Raw genomic sequence first — 15,619 nt, forward strand, 5'->3', positions numbered from 1 at the left:
CGGCAGCTCTCCCCACTCTGTTTGCTCTGCTCATAAGCAGACAAGCTGTTTCCTTTCATCTGGAAAAACTCACACAATACGAAAAATACCTCCAGAGAATCTCACTTTGGTTATAACAAAGCCTAAGGGGCAGCCAGGAAGAAATCTCTGGGCCAGGGAAAAACCTTCTCGGTGCTTGGATGTGCAGAGAGGCCGCCGGCTTCTGGGAACGGGGCACGCTCGCATCYGGGGGCTGCTGCAGGGGGTCAAGGGATCCACGGAGGGATTTCTCTTCTCCTCGCACCTACATGAAGGCTGCAAGCCCTGCAGGTCAACATAAAAGCAGCTGGAGGAAAGAGGAGCGAGAAATAATAAGGAGGAGGCACATAAAAGACTGCAGAGCGCCGGGCCGCATCTCTGCGATGTTCCTGAGGAGGAGGAGGAGGAAGGAAACGCGTCAGGACAAGGTCCAGGCTGGAYTCTGCGCCTCGACCTGCGGCGCCTGTGCCACAGTTCAGAAGATTCCGCAAAAGCCTCTCTCTGAAAACCTGTTTTGATAAATGTGCCATCTCCTTGTGGAATTCGGATCTCCAACTGCTCAACTGGCACGGACAGCTCGGCAGCAGCGACACACGCCGCGGATCGCGAGTTAACTTGAATTACGCTTCAGATCCGCGGAGGGGAGGGTGGCAGTGGGAGGTTTATGAACAGTATGCTCTAGCTCTGATGTTGTTATAACCAGATGGCTTCAGCTGTATCATTTACAAAAACAGCACCGCCAAAAAAACAAACAAAAAAAGTGAAGCTGACAAATAAATCATTAATTCACCTGCAACTGAAAAATCTGAACTAGCCGCTCTCCTTCGCGTGTTGTCTTTCAGATCCTCTACAATGGCATCTTCTGAGAAGGTGCTGGGTCCTACAGGAAGGGTTGGGACTGACCCATCTTCCTGCAGGTCTCTCCATCCTCTAGGGAAAGAGGCTGCCAAACCTCTACTGCCTTTCCATAAAAACCTTCTTAAAGAAGGCCGAGGATCGGGATGTCACCAGCCCTTTACCTTCTCCTAGGCTCGTCCACATCTCAGGGTGAGGCCGGGCCAGGGATGCTCCCGGAGCAGCTGGTCACTTGATCATGACAAGGACAGAAGGTCTCGCTGGGGAGGGYTGAAGATGCCCGTGAGCTGCGTGGGTGGCGCAGTGTCACGGGCCATTGCCGATGCTCCTGCAGTTACCTGGCCGTGCACGTTCCACGTCTGCGTGTCATTAGCAGCTCCAAACGCCGGGCTYGAGCTGACGGGGCAGCGGGAGAATCAAAATAATGACCAAACGCTTGGCTTGCCTAGGAGGAAATGCAGGCTAAATCCCATATAAAAGGAATTGGCCGAGTTCAAGCAACGGGAGTACGATGGGATTTGAGAAGCAAGCGAGGGGAGGCTGAGGATACAGGAGGCTGCGCGTGTTTACACAAGAGCCTCTGTGGGGGAACACGAAAAGGGGCAGAGACCCTCTCGTGAGTCACCACTTGATAAAAATAGACTGCAGCGGGATTAAACCCAGGAGCGTATGAATGGAGTTCTCCTCCACACGAGGGACAAAAGGCAGGGGGGGAAAAGTATGATAACAGAATGAAAAATTAGAGACAACAGCTCCCCCATCTATTTTCTAGACAAAACAGAATTATTCTCTGTAATCCATTACGTGCCCTACCTGACCATCTTAAGGTCAAATCAATTTGCCACAGCCCYGGCACAGTGTATTTCAATCTAACCTGCCCGCATATTTGGGGCTAAAGATGACATAAATGGATGGCGTCTCCTGGAGCCAGACACCCTACCCCGCACCTTAATGTTATAAAACAGATGGCTTATTAGACWGTTCTCCCTTCCCACATTTAAACGTAATTACAGGTAAAATGTAGGACCACAAGTTAGCTTCACGTGGCTACTATTAAAACCAATGTTCTCGATTATTTTGGTAAGATCTGCTGTGAGAAATATTAAATACAGTTTGGCATTGCAATTGTGCGCAGCGATCGTTAATAAATTCCCTTTGAATGCCAATAAGAGCATGTTACTAGCCGTACCTGGCTTGGCTTTAAGCTGGGAAAAGTCTTTAAAAAATGAAACAAAGAAGACAACAGATACCACACAGTACAAAATAGTAATTATTTATATTTTCAAAAAGAAAAAAAAAAAGTTACCAGCTATTTTGAAACTTCTTCCCTGTAAGAAGAGTGACTAATAGAAAGGAACAGGACTGGCTCCTATACAGTCGGCAAGTCAGGTACAAACAGTTGTTAAGAATCATTTAGCAACTCAGGACAGGGACTTTTGACGCAGCGTTCATGAACAATAAAATTTCTCCTTTTTTTTTTTTTTTTTTAAAAAAAAGGGGGGAGGAGGGAAATAAAGCAGGGAAAAATGCCAAAAACATTTCCCACAATATCTAAAAACAGTAACCGTTGCTCTTGTCAGACAGCACGCTCCAGATCAAGGATTTTCTGGTTCTTTCAAAACCAGTGCAGACTTGCCAAGGGCCGCCTTCAGTCTATTCACACCCTCCAGAGCACACAGCCCTTCACTGTCCCCTTTCACTTCAACCTGTCATTTTATAAAAGATCTTTTTTTCTTTTTTCTTTTTTTGCAATTAACATACAAGTGCTACTAACAGAGAAACTGATCTTCTTGTTGCTGGATAAGGAGTTACACAAATGTCCAGTTTTTAGCTCAGCTGGAAAGACTTAAATTCTTTTTTTTTTTTTTTTGATATAAATACTACTGGAGCTCCCACCACGTACTTCCTTTCCAGAACCTCCCTGGAAATTCTTTTGACACCCCCAGCGCTCTCTCCAAAGCTAAAATGTCCTCTTGCTCCAGGCATCTGACGATTTGTTCTGTGCTGCCAGACGCAGAGACGTTGCTTTCCCCCAGAACCACTGCTGGGTGATTCCGACTCGGGCCGGTGCCTAAACCGAGCCCTGTACGTAATTGACTCAGCCAAGTCGAAGGGAACACACAGACGATGCAGCGACAGGGATTCGTTAGGTTGAACAGCCCCAGAGCCCCAGGCCCACCCTCCCCCCTCTCCCCAAGTTACTTGGTGCTGTTTTAAAAAGTCTGGGTGTCACGAAGCAGTCTTTTCCCCCCAACAACAGAGTAAAAGCTCCACAGATTTCGCTGTCTACCTGGTGATCAAGGTTAGAGCAGCAACAGCCGCTGTTGCTTCCAGAAAAACATGGGGTAGTGGAACAACCGGACCTTAGGATTGCTTCAGTCGCTTACGTGGGGGTCCCAGAAAGGGACACTGTGCAGAGGCCAGAGAGCGATACGCCTCTGCCACCAAATGGGGATGTGACACTACCATCGACTTCCAGCCCGAGGTCTCCATCACGTCAGAAGCGTGACTAGAAATGAGAGAGAACAAAGCTGAGTTACTGATCGAGGATAAAGGAAGATTAAATAACACATTCTTTTCACAGGCCTGAGAAAATCCTTCTTAGTTTCTACTCTGAATGTATGTTAGAGATGTTTTGCCAAACTCGAGCTTTGGCTCTGCTCTCRCAATTTTATTCTGTGCAGCTCTTCAACCTGTGGATTAGCAACTCAAAGCACACAGGATCCCGGGTGGAGGAGAACAAGAACACACCACTTATCTGTCCTGACCCCTTAAGCATTTAAGTGTTTTAAATCAATATAGACAGTTCAGAGACAAGCTGTATTAACTGACCAGTAGGGCTAAAAGTACTTCTGGGCATCAAAGTAGTGGGTAGTTATTTTTCATTTACTAAAAGCACCGTTATATTCAGTAGCACAAACAGTCCCTCACTATCCAAGTACCTGTTAAGGGTTCTCAGCATCACAGGCCTACCCTCAAGGTGGCCGAAAAGACAACCCTGCTGTACTGAACAGTGTCAGCAGGACGTGACTAATCAGCCCTTAGGACAATGACACTTTCCAGGAGGATAATTAAATAAAGGATCACAGGGGAGAACTAAAAGACAGAGGAAAGGGTGTCTTACGTGTTATATATATATATATATATATATATACACATATATATATATATATACACACACACACACACATATATAAACACACTCCAGATTTGTTGCATCCTGAAACAAGGGTAAACTCACTAGTTAATGAAGTCCACTGCTTGAGTTTTCAGTTGATCAGCACTATGTAGGTCAGCCAGAATGAGAATCTCCGCTGCATTTTCCACAGACAGGTTACTGCACAGCGCATCCTCGCACATCACCTTCAGACGTTCCAGAGCATACTGTAAAATACAAGCCAAAATACAGTTACAAACGAGGAAAAATTCTCTCGTCAGGCCCAAACTGAAGCTCTACTTGTGCTGCTTCACTCTCCAGTAACAAAGGCTACTCTATTATGCTGAAATGCATTTTGCAAAGCGAAGAGGTATCTGAACTGTGCTCAAAGAAGTAGTGACCAGCAAAAGAGGAGAATCATTGTGTGCCCACCCTGAGGAAAACAATGCATAGGAAAATACCCACCAGAACTCTCATCCCAGGCTTCTGGTGTTTACTTGGTGCTGTGGTCATGCTTTGAAATGAGAATTTCAGGTCACCTTTTACATCTATGATCTCTATTAATTCAAGGCACAGAACGCYGAAGCCGAATGTCTATTTTTACTCTAACAGTGCACGCTGGTATTGCCCAGGCTCAGTGGGAAGAGCTATGTAATAGTGAATGCTCCATAGGTGCTCCAGTGATGTTTAGGCAGCTTTCACCCAATTTCTTTGCTGTTAAYGGCCTGTGGGTTAAGATCAGTCTTGCTCAAATCTTTGTTACCACTTTAATATTAAAACGTCAAGCAAAGGCCCCTGATTTATGGTGATTACTTGGGTGGAAATGAAATATTGGGTGGAAATGAAATACATAGCATGTCTGTACAACCCTGGCAACAGCCCTGTTCTAGCTTCATATTCTCAGTTTAAGGGGTTTTAGCCATTCAGTTGTACATTTACCTCCACCTTTTTAGACTGCAGGATTAAGCATGTCAATATTTTGAGGAAGCCAAAGGATACTCCTAGAAAAAGGAGCGCTTGGAAATAAATTTTCAYGCTCTATTAAATAAAATAAATTTTATTAAATAAGTAAAATTAAACGGATAAATTTTCATGCAGCAGTTTTGGTCAGTAATTGAAACAGTCAGACATGGCCAAGAGTTTCAAAAGCAACACAATGATCTTGGGTGGACTTCACAGTTTTCTGAACAYGGACACTTTGAGGCATCAGTTACCAAGGAGCGAAACCCAAACTCCAAATGACAGTTTGCTAGAATATCTTAGCAGGGCACCACCAGACTGAGCCACTTCTGAAAATCTTGGTATGGGGGGATCTGATAATAAGGTTTGCAGCTCTTTGGATGAAAGAAACTGAAATTCTGAATATTCTGGATCCACAATTACCCATCACAGGGCTAAGGAGAGTAGTCAATTCGAATGCAGTTCTTATATGAGGAATAACATTAGCACTACATAAGCTGTCCTAAAGATTAAACACTTGAAATTGAGTAACATTTCTAAAAAAGGAAGCTTAGGATTGTTAACTTTTATCTAAGACAGAGCCGCATTTGAGAGTAACCTTCACACTGCTCATAAGGTTTTTTGAGAGTAACCTTCGCACTATCCGTGAGGTTTTTTGGGTGCATTAAAGATGATGAAGCTTCACAAACACAAGTTCTTCAGCGTGAGAGGCTGCCCTGCGAGTCCAGAGCAGATGGGCACAGGCTGCTGCCCAACGCGAAGGCAGCGCAGGCGGCCAGCTCATCTGCACGGCTCTGCAAGACGCCTGCAGCGCCTGCCCTAGGAAATCGATTTTACCTTCCGATTGAGACATCATTCCATAATGATTAGATTTAAATGAGTAATTTTAGATTGTTAGGACATTATTTTATTTAAGCCTGAACAGTAATARTTGCTTCAAGTGAGGCGCGGCACTCGTAACCAGGATAGTTTTCTCCTAGCAGAACATCTGAGACGGCAAATCAGATTTAGTTGCTTAGTTTGTATCAACAGCTAAAACAGTTTCAAATGAGGGGCAAGTCATTAGTTTATATTATTGTCTGTCAGCAGCTTAAAATGCAGCAAACAAGGCTTAAAATTATTCCCTTTGTAAACTGAATATTCTCCTCCATGCATGCACAATTTTTGCTTGGATTTTTCACTACAAATAGCTCAGCTTCTAATTACACAGTTGGGCAAAAGTAGCCATTCTGCTCTCTCAGGTACCAAGATTTCCCCTTCCCCCCTTTCTTAATTACACTTAAAAAAAAAAAAAAACCCTACCTAGTAGCGTCCTTACTCGAGGCTGAAATAGTATCTCTCGGGTTTAGAAGTCGTGTTTTGTTTTGGTTTTGGTCTAATTACATATTTTCCCCAAGAGACAGGAAGAGCTCAGACGAAGCTGTTTCAGTCTCTTGAGTAAATATTAGATGTTTTATGTGCGAAAGAGTTTTTATTTCTGCTTTTAAAAGACACACAATGAGTTTAAAAGGGAAAAAAAAACTACATTAAAAGCCAAGAAATTCAAAGTTAAAGTCGATTCTGTCCTTAATGTACTACTTGCTTACACCTGTCTCGGTTAAAGATGGTATGTGAGCTCTCAATCAATACTCTTCAAATATTGAATAAAATGTGGCAATGATCATAATACGCCCAAGAATCTGCTTGCATTAGTTCCCATTTTTATTCCAGTCACAGGGACCAACTAATGGCATATGGAGCATTTCACCTCTGAATCACCGGTTTTGATTTAAGCCCAGGTCTGCAGTGACGGGGAGTTTGATGGCCATGTGGTGGCTTGCGTGGAACAAGGTTACATGCATCCACATCTTTAAATCCACCACCCTAACTGGCACCCACGAGAGAATCCAAGGACTGAAGAAGCATGGAGACTGAACTACGCTCTCACCCCTAGAGGTGCTCCCTCCAGGTCAGAGTTGAGGCACAGTGGCAGGGCAGTGTGGAGAATCTTGCACTGCTGCTACCCGTGCTGAACCTGTTTGATGGATAAATAGACGACTTTAGTCTCCAGTGCTGTCAAACTGGCACCTTGCACCAGCACTAGGTTCACTTTTAAAAGAAAAAGAAAAAAAAAAGAAAAAAAAAAGGAAAAGGAAATAAAATTCCAGTTATATATTACAAATTGGCACTGGTTAAYGGGGCTCGCTGGCCACCCTCTTCGGTCCTTGGTGCTGCAAAGGGAAGCGGACAGAGCCTGACTGGCTGCCTAGGCCACGGCGCTGCAGGGACTATGAGCAGCCTTCCCATCACAACAGCCCCGACAACTCCCTGCAAAAGGCACAGCAGGGTTAGGCAGCAGGCCTTCCTCCAGGGCGCCCCTTTCCTCCTCAAACAGCAGGGGCTGCCGCTGCAAAAAGACAAAAATAAACAGCAGGACCTTCCCACTCCGCAGGCAGCGCCGCAGAGCGTCCCTTGGCGCTGCTCAGAGCGGGCAGACCAGGAGGAGAGGCAGCCCTGGCTGCCGAGCCACAACACTGCTTGGGAGGTCTGCTAACAGGCAAGCTACAAAAATATCGCCGGGTCCATCCTGCATTTTTCTTCTCATCCCCAGTTCTCAGGCTAGAGCAGGCTGGATAGAGATGACCTCTGAAATTTTAAGAAAACGCTGAAAATGAGCAGTTGAGAAGGAAAACCTTGATCGTGGTATGTTAAGTAAGAGAACAAATGTACTCTATTACTCTTGTTCTGTGGAGGTTTAGGGCAAATATTTGCATTTCAAATTATTTCAGAAGTTGAATTTACATATCTATACTACACCCAAGTTTCTCTACACGCCGCAGCCAGTTAACGGAGCAATTCAAGGAAAGGGCCCAACCACAATGATTCCGTGCAAACCTTCCTGCAGGAAATCTCCAAGGAGCTCTGTGTAAAGCAAGGCACATGTCACACTGCTGGTTCCCTGAACAGCCATAAATCCCAACTGTACCTTGTCAGCAGCTGCCAGCAAGTCATCAGCCATTTTGTCAAGATTTGGTGCCTTCCCCGTGTAAATAAAGCACATCATTTCCTTAAAAACTTCAGGCTCCACATCATTGATTTCAACCCGATTCTGCATCAAAAAAACGAAGCTTATTAAGATCCTGACAAGGTGCTAAAGGATTCTTTCTACCTATATTCTCTTGGTATTTGAAAGAAAAGCTACAGAAAAACAATCTTTAGAACATGTACTAGTGGGGAAAAAAAARGAAATGAAACAAAAAGGTGAGGATGGAATGAGGAAAGCTCTAAATAATGGTTCATGTCTCTCCTTTTCCCTATCCCACCCCAGTCTCTTTCCCCAAGAGTAACAAAGACAACAGTTGCCTCCTTGTTCCCTTCCGTCCTCCCTTCGGGAAAGCTGAGGCAGAGACCTGCATCTAATGTGAAAGAAACAGTTAAATTGTGACAACGGTCACAAACGCTATCCAAGACAGTTAACTGTCTCGAGCTGTTAAGAGCTGAGCAGAGAGCTAGTGAGAAGAGTTCTCCTTCCTTGAAGCACTTACCTTTTTACTCTCTTCCATCTCATGTTCAAACATGGCGCTGAAAACTGGGGAACGCGCTATGGCAGTGGAGAAAACAAAACATGGTTAGAAGTGGTTTAATGCTCTTGTATTTTTCCTCCAGGAGGAGCTAAGTCTGCCAACACCTCGATATTTGTCCTGCTACTTAATGGTAGGATGGGTCACGGCATAATGCAATGTGGTGCAGACCTCAAAACGAGGTATGACAGAATTTCCCAGAATTTCCCTTTCAARCAAGGCTGGGGAGCACACGGCCAGGCATGTTTGATGACTTCATGAAAAAAAAAGGATTTTGTTCAAGATCTCACAAATGCTTTAGGAGAGCGTGACAGTGCACTATGGCCACAAAATCCTCCTACCAGCCTCGTCCTAGGAGGCAGGCAATTAAAAACAGAGCAGATATTTTTTCCTTCTCTGGAGCAGTACTGTGATAATTAGTTGTCATGTTCACAGAACAGTCTCTTACTGCAGCTCTGTGGTTAAAAGGGCTGCAGAAGGCTCCTTCAAATGAGATGTAACTCTGAAAAACCCTTCTGAGAGCACTCCTGTGCCGCTAAGGCCCCGCCAAGTCCACACCGACCTGCCAGGATCGCTTTGTGAGCCTGGAACTCCTGGCCCGCCACGCACAGGCAGCAGTCCGTGAAGCGCGAGTTCTCCCAGAGTCCTCCCAGCTCATCGGCCAAGCGGCACTCCGGGACCTTCACCATGTTCATCGTGTTCTGGCCGGAGATATTGACCGAGTCCTGCACCACGCTCACCTGCGGGGAAAGGCAGGTCAAGGGGCAGCCTCCCCACGCCGGAGAACAAACCTCGACTCCAAACAGAACCCGCACAAACAACAATTGCTCATTTTCGGCGCCCCTTCCAGCCTGTTTTAACCTTACCAACCCCCTGCTCCCCCAGATTACCCCCCAAAGCTCACCCATAGCGCGGCCGTGCTCGTCTGGGGCCGGTACACTGCACAACACTAACAGCTCTTCTGCTCAGCCCCGAATTAATGACTCTTCCATGCCATTAAATCACAACTCTGTTAGTTTCCTAAGGAAGTGGAACCTTATTTCTTCTGCTTTTATAGACATCATCCTTGACCTATTTTTTTCCCCCCTTTTATCAACACTCTAAAACTCTCCCCAATCAATAACGCAACACAGACCGCTGCACAAGTGGACGTGAAACATATAGAAAACTTTGACAGCATTAAATGCACTAATGCATGCACGAGAAGGGTGCCTGCCCAGCACAGGACATTCAGAGCAACTCAAATGCCTTCTGGTTAGACACCAGCGTCTCACTTTCTTCAATAATTCAAGGTAGGTTCTAACTGTGTTAGAATCAAACAGTGAAAGGGGATTAAAAAGCATCTCTGTGCAAAGTAATGAGGAAAGATCTGGAGAGGGCCCACGGCTTAGCGATCATCAGCTCTAAACCAGACAAGGTCACAAAGAGACCAAAAATTACTGCCACTGGCTGCCGAATAACCAACAAGGGACCCACAAGAGTCTATTTAATCCAAACCCCTTATTTCCCTTAATTTAAAACATGCAATAAAGCACAGGCCCTCTGTAGCAGCCTCAATTAGAAAAGACCAGAGCAGCCCAGACCACCCTGCTGTACCAGGGCGAAGGAATATCTGAGGAACAGGGAAGCAAATGTGGGACTAGCTGCTGGATTTGAGGTCTATGGTTTGTAGTCATGCTTTTGCTTAAGATATTTTCAACGTTTTTGCAAGGGTAATAGTGCTGCTTAGCCCAATGAAGAGCTGCTGCCATAACTTTGGGAATGCCGCTCTTTTTGGAGATTTGCCAATATGATTTACCACTTATGTTGGAATATGATTTAAAGCAGGAAAAAGCAGGGCAGCTGGGATGTGAACAATAAACCGCACCCGCAGAACGGAGGCCTAAAAACTCCCCAACTGACAAGTAAACGAGGTCAGACTTGATGACGCTCGACAAGGATCATCATTCTCTGCCTTAACAGCATCTTCATTGAGACATTATCTGAGTTCAGAGCAAGACATGAACAGGGAGCAAAAGGACTTTTTCAGCTTAATAATACAACGAGCAGGTGGAGCAGAAGGCCATGCAGCAACCTGCTGCTCCACGGAAACCTTGAGCACAGCCCAACTTAACAGGGTACCATACTATAATACTAAGTACTGTATGAACTTAAAACTTCTTTTTTCTGTACTTCTGTACAATAAATTGAATGAGAAAGTACGAAGTAACAAGGCCTTGTGAAGCCAGCAGCAAATTTTCTCTTCCAGAAATCCAGAAAAAAAAGAAAGAAATTGCTAAGCTCAAGCAAATGAAGAGAAGAATTGAGTGAAGACTGGATTGACTTCATTTAGCGCTGACTAGTGCTGGGTTTCAGGAATTTGTGAGGGCAAAGATAAACTTGGCTCAAATATTAATTTTTAGGTGTCACTGCACATTGGTGAAGTTTCCAGCTCACCTATGATGAAGAATTAATTGCTAAATCTGGGAGGTGTTGCCARAGACAATCTTCTCCTGTCCCAAATACTGCTAAAATGTTAAAAGAAGGGCTCTCTCCAGGACAGTAATGATTTAAACAACTGGCTGAGCACACTGGGAGATGTTTGCTAATTTAAATATATAAATATATGATCGCCAGACAAAAATGCAGAAAAAGTACAGCTGTTGAGTAGCCTTGACCTGGAAGACAGGAAGGGCAAAAGAATCCATTCCTACAAAAAATAATAATTTAAAAAAAGCAGGAGATCCAAGGAGAAGACAACTTGTTCTACCTGTCTTTGGCAAAAAATTACAGCTACAGGAGGTATTTTTCAGTTAAAAATACAACAGAAACAGAACCCAGAAGCTCTGGAGACATTACAGAATTTAAACTTGCTCATTAAGGTTTTGAGACTTAAATATCAAGCTTTAGAAATAACTTGCTGCACCTCTGTCTGACCTATGTACTACCGACTGCCATGATTTTTTTTTAAGCAGCTGTAGAACAACAACACTACAAACAAACACAAATTAGCCATACAAATTTCTTTCCAAAGTAGATCTTGTGCACACCCTTGGAAAGCTAAGGGGAAGCTGTCTTTGCTCAGTTGCAAGTAATAGTCAGTTCCCACTATAGACCTTGCCTTGTTTTTAATTAATCTCCAAAGTCTTCCAATTAAGGAGAACAAACGGATGGCAATATTAAATCAGAAGTGAAATGTTAATCCAATGATCTTAATCCTACCAACATCTCTGGTAAAAGACAAAAGCAAAAATAACAAAAGAGAAAGAAAAAAGGAAAAAAGAGAAAAAAGCGATGGGATGACTCACAATTAAAACACAAACAAAATCAAACGTACTAGAAAAACAGCCAATATTTTTCCTGACACCTCTGACTCCTTAAAAGCAAGAATGACAAAGGAAGCCGCATCTACCTTAAGCTAATGGAACTGTTGTTCTTTCAGCTGAACAGGAAGACTTACCTCACAGAAGAGGGTGAGCTTGTCATCTGGAAGAAGTCCATTGGCCTCATCCAACAGAAAGTCTCTTCTAATAAATTTTTTGAATCCCCAGTCCTTGCCTTGTACAAATCGATACGCCCGCTGGCTCTCTGCAAGAGAGATACGGTGCTTCAAACAAACAGCTGAACGACCTGCGTGAACAACCAGCGAGCGACAAACAACCGAGCCCAACAGGCGAGAGCTTCTACACACCCATTGCTTTTGTTTCTTCTCCTTTTGCATTCAGGATYGAAAATTTGAACTTTGCTCGAACTTCACTCTTTGGACAGCTCACCAGTAATAGATAGAGGGATAAATAATCTTTACTTTCTTCATCCAAGCCTTTAGGGTTCACACGTAAACACCTGTAAGAAACAAGCATCCAAATAAGTTGTCGGTAACGGTTTTGGGCAGGTAATTCATGGCTTTCCAAGAAAACCTACTGCACGATTTTCACAATAATGTGTGTAGCAAGTGAGTTCTGCTTAACAGCCACTGAACCACAATAAAAAGACAGGTAAATAGATGAGTGCTGTGATTAGAAAYTCCTGTTACATCTCCAAGACTGGCAATACCTCACAGGCAGATGCATAACTACATTAACTATAAGTAAACCAGGTCAAAAAGCCTTGAGGAGAGCAGCTTAACATACTGAAAAACATCTTGGATGACAACTTTCACARAGGGAAAGAAATAGCAGACCAAAGGCGAGGGATTAAAGCGGCACAACAAATTCAGAGAACTGGGAGGTAAGAGTCCACAGGAAGCAACTCAAAGCAAAATGCATTCCTGGAAGGCTGGCTGTTTCTCAAAAACAGGATAATAAGGCAAAAAAAGAGAAGTGATACTACACAAGGAAAGCTATGAAGTGCTGGAAGAGGCTAACTCGCACGCACTTCCATGACCCCAAACTTGAGACAGAGTCTAACAAGCAGCAAAAACTAGGCCAAATGACTAACAGCTCAAGCACACAGGGACAAAAAATCAGAGAGATCAAGGCATCAGGATGAGATCTGTCTAGTTGAAGGTTATAAAGGTAAGTAATTTAAAAAAAAAAAAAAAAACAGTACAAGGAACGCACAGGTCTGCCACCCAAAGACGGGACACAAATCACCTTTCCTTCTCTCTCCTTCACACATATATACRGAGCTAAGCTAAATTATTGAGTGCCTTATTTGCTTCAGTCTCAAATAAGGAGACGTAAGCAAACAAACAAAAAATGCTGAAAGATTTAACATCAGCAACAAAGGAAGAAATAAGAGAAGTTCATGGTATCTGGTTCATTTTAAGTCATGATGACTTGAATGAACCAAATGCCCACAGATCTAGTAGGTCAGACAAGATTCAGAGCAGAACACAGTCTGACTGAAGTTCTCAGAGTTACTGGTAATTATCTTTGAGAACTCAGGGAGGATTAAAAAAAAAAAAAAAGGCTTTAAAGGACAGGAAAAGGGTAAAAATAATGTCATTTTCAAAAAAAGCAGGAACTCCAGAGCAGAAGGAAGTAGAGAACGCAGAGATAATTCAAGGTATTGCATTAAGTCTCTGACTATATGAAAAGGTGCCATGAAGAGAAAGCTAATGTAGCAGCAATAGCCTTAAGTCGCAGGAGAGAACATTTATAGTGCAGTTAGGAAACTGCATTTTAACAGTACACAGTATTAAGGGCCAAAATGCGGAGGGGGTGCTGATACAGAGCTCGCATATGCAAGCTGTGGAATCTCACTGGAGATTGCTAAGAACTCCATTAGATGAGCATCAATTTTGAGACAAGCTTAAAGATAGATTAATAATTCTCCATGCCACCTCTTGGCTTCAAGTCAGGACATGGCCTTTCTTCCAGTCAAGCCTTCCATGTTTTAATGTTTTCCATTATCAAAAAAAAAAAAAAAAGCAAGAAAAGCTAGATCTTTACATTTGTTTTACGAATCCTAACATTATCCCCCAAATATTCTTCCCCTCTGTATATGTTGCATGCAAAAGGAAGCAGGAACTGCTGTGCAGCACAGCTGTTTTTGATGCAGTTACCCAAATGGGGTGCCTATCTCTATTGAACATCTTACCATTTCAGTTTATCATTGGCTCCCGAAGAAAAGGTTGAGCTCTTGATGACCTCACCCATTTCCTCTCGGCAGAAACTGAAGTTGTTTATGGTCCACATGTAGGAAAACTTCACCACCTTAATCTGGAGACAGAAAGACAGAAAGCATTAGAGCTACTGACACCCACAGTGGGGCACTTAAAGGCAAAAACTAAGATAATCAATGTTTTACCAAGTCACTTGTGTARCAAATGACTCGCAGGCACAAGTCAGCCTAGCTCTGAAATGGGCAGCAGCGATAACTGGACCATGACAACCTCCCCAAACCCTGCTGAAGTTCCACAGGGGACAAATGGTCAGAATGGGGATCTAAAGTTCATTTCTTACTCTTGCCTCGGAGAAGACTTCACATCTTGCTTGAGGGTTGTAGAAAACCACGTAACCGCCCCCCTCCCCATGCTAACAGCTCTAGTGCAATAACTTCTAATTAAACCCAATGAGTTGCTAACTATATTCACAGTTAATGAGTCTCACATCCCTTGAAAAGCTGCGCTCCACATCTGTTTTGAACAACTGTCTTACTGCAGGTTCTAAGCTCGTTACGTGGCGAGTGTCTCGGTGCAGCACGGACGTACCTGCGTGTAGCACCAGCTCTCTGCTACAGGTCCACTCGACATTTCTGCCGGAGGAGGAGGACTCGGCACCCTTGACATCGCCAGTTTGAAGATTAAACAGAATTGCACAACTCAGCGAAAGAAAGTTAGAAGAGGTCTTCASCCTGTCGGTTTCCCAAAGCAGCAAAAAGAAACAACAACAAAAAGGATCTTCAGGAGTGCTGTTTTGTAGGACACCGGTAAAAGCAATCGTGTTTCCTCCCTCCCTACCCCGAAACCCTTCAAAGTATGTTACATTCAAACATTTTCAAGTGTTACCATATGTTTTCTGAAGAGAAGGCACACCAATCCACTCAATTCTTTCAATATGTCAGCTCTTAAGGGGAAAAAAAAATCCAGAGTAAAATTCCTTTTGCAGAGGCAAAGGTTCAGGTGCGACCCCCCTATCCAACTTGGATATTGCTACGACCATCCGAGTGCCTCCCCACGTCCCCTTTAACCTGGAGGGTTTCAAAGCTGATCTCTAACAAGCTGAGGCTTCTACAAGCAGCAACACCCAAGGTACCTTCCCAAGAGTAAAGCGAGATCCACAGCCGCTCCGTCCTGCTCCTAAAGCCCGGCTGTTAGGGAAGCTCTTGGTACCGATTTCTCTGCTTCAGACCTAATCCCCTTTGCCCAGAGGGAAACGCTCATTTCCTTTACATGCTGGTGAAGTTCACGACATCCAAGCACTGAATTAAACTGTCATCAGCRGAAAACACGCAGGCGCAACGACCACTGCCGCACACCTGAACCAACAGCCGGCAGGCTGAGAAAAGACACCTGTAGTTACCAAGAGGGAAATGTTGAAATAAGAAGAAATAGCCAGCCCATCTCTGACTTCTAAGCCCTGATCCTCAAAGCAGCTTTACAAAACATCCTTAATGGATGAGCTCAGCAAACAGAATTCCTCACCAG

General features: G+C 44.0%; 1 protein-coding gene across 3 annotated transcripts; it reads right to left on the reverse strand.

Annotated features, from left to right (window-relative positions):
- Positions 1 to 2,167: 2,167 nt before the first annotated feature.
- Positions 2,168 to 15,391, reverse strand: SPOP (speckle type BTB/POZ protein). 3 transcript variants are annotated; one of them, XM_026041373.1, is made up of 10 exons: positions 14,981 to 15,030; positions 14,684 to 14,826; positions 14,071 to 14,192; positions 12,221 to 12,372; positions 11,990 to 12,150; positions 9,113 to 9,290; positions 8,515 to 8,570; positions 7,956 to 8,078; positions 4,115 to 4,257; positions 2,168 to 3,382 (listed from the first exon to the last, which is right to left on the reverse strand). In XM_026041373.1, the coding sequence occupies exons 2-10, from the start codon at positions 14,759 to 14,761 to the stop codon at positions 3,238 to 3,240; spliced, it is 1,158 nt and encodes a 385-aa protein (XP_025897158.1). In that variant the 5' UTR covers positions 14,762 to 14,826; positions 14,981 to 15,030; the 3' UTR covers positions 2,168 to 3,237. The 3 variants fall into 3 exon arrangements, with proteins under 3 accessions (XP_025897158.1, XP_025897159.1, XP_025897160.1); XM_026041374.1 differs by lacking the exon at positions 14,981 to 15,030 and adding an exon at positions 15,228 to 15,391 and having other exon boundaries at positions 3,060 to 3,382; XM_026041375.1 differs by having other exon boundaries at positions 3,060 to 3,382; positions 11,990 to 12,117; positions 14,981 to 15,029.
- Between the last annotated feature and the right edge of the window lie 228 nt (positions 15,392 to 15,619).

The sequence above is a fragment of the Nothoprocta perdicaria genome, unplaced genomic scaffold (assembly GCF_003342845.1).
Source record: "Nothoprocta perdicaria isolate Ctin4 unplaced genomic scaffold, notPer1 scaffold_283, whole genome shotgun sequence".
In the NCBI taxonomy this organism is placed as follows: Eukaryota; Metazoa; Chordata; class Aves; order Tinamiformes; family Tinamidae; genus Nothoprocta; species Nothoprocta perdicaria.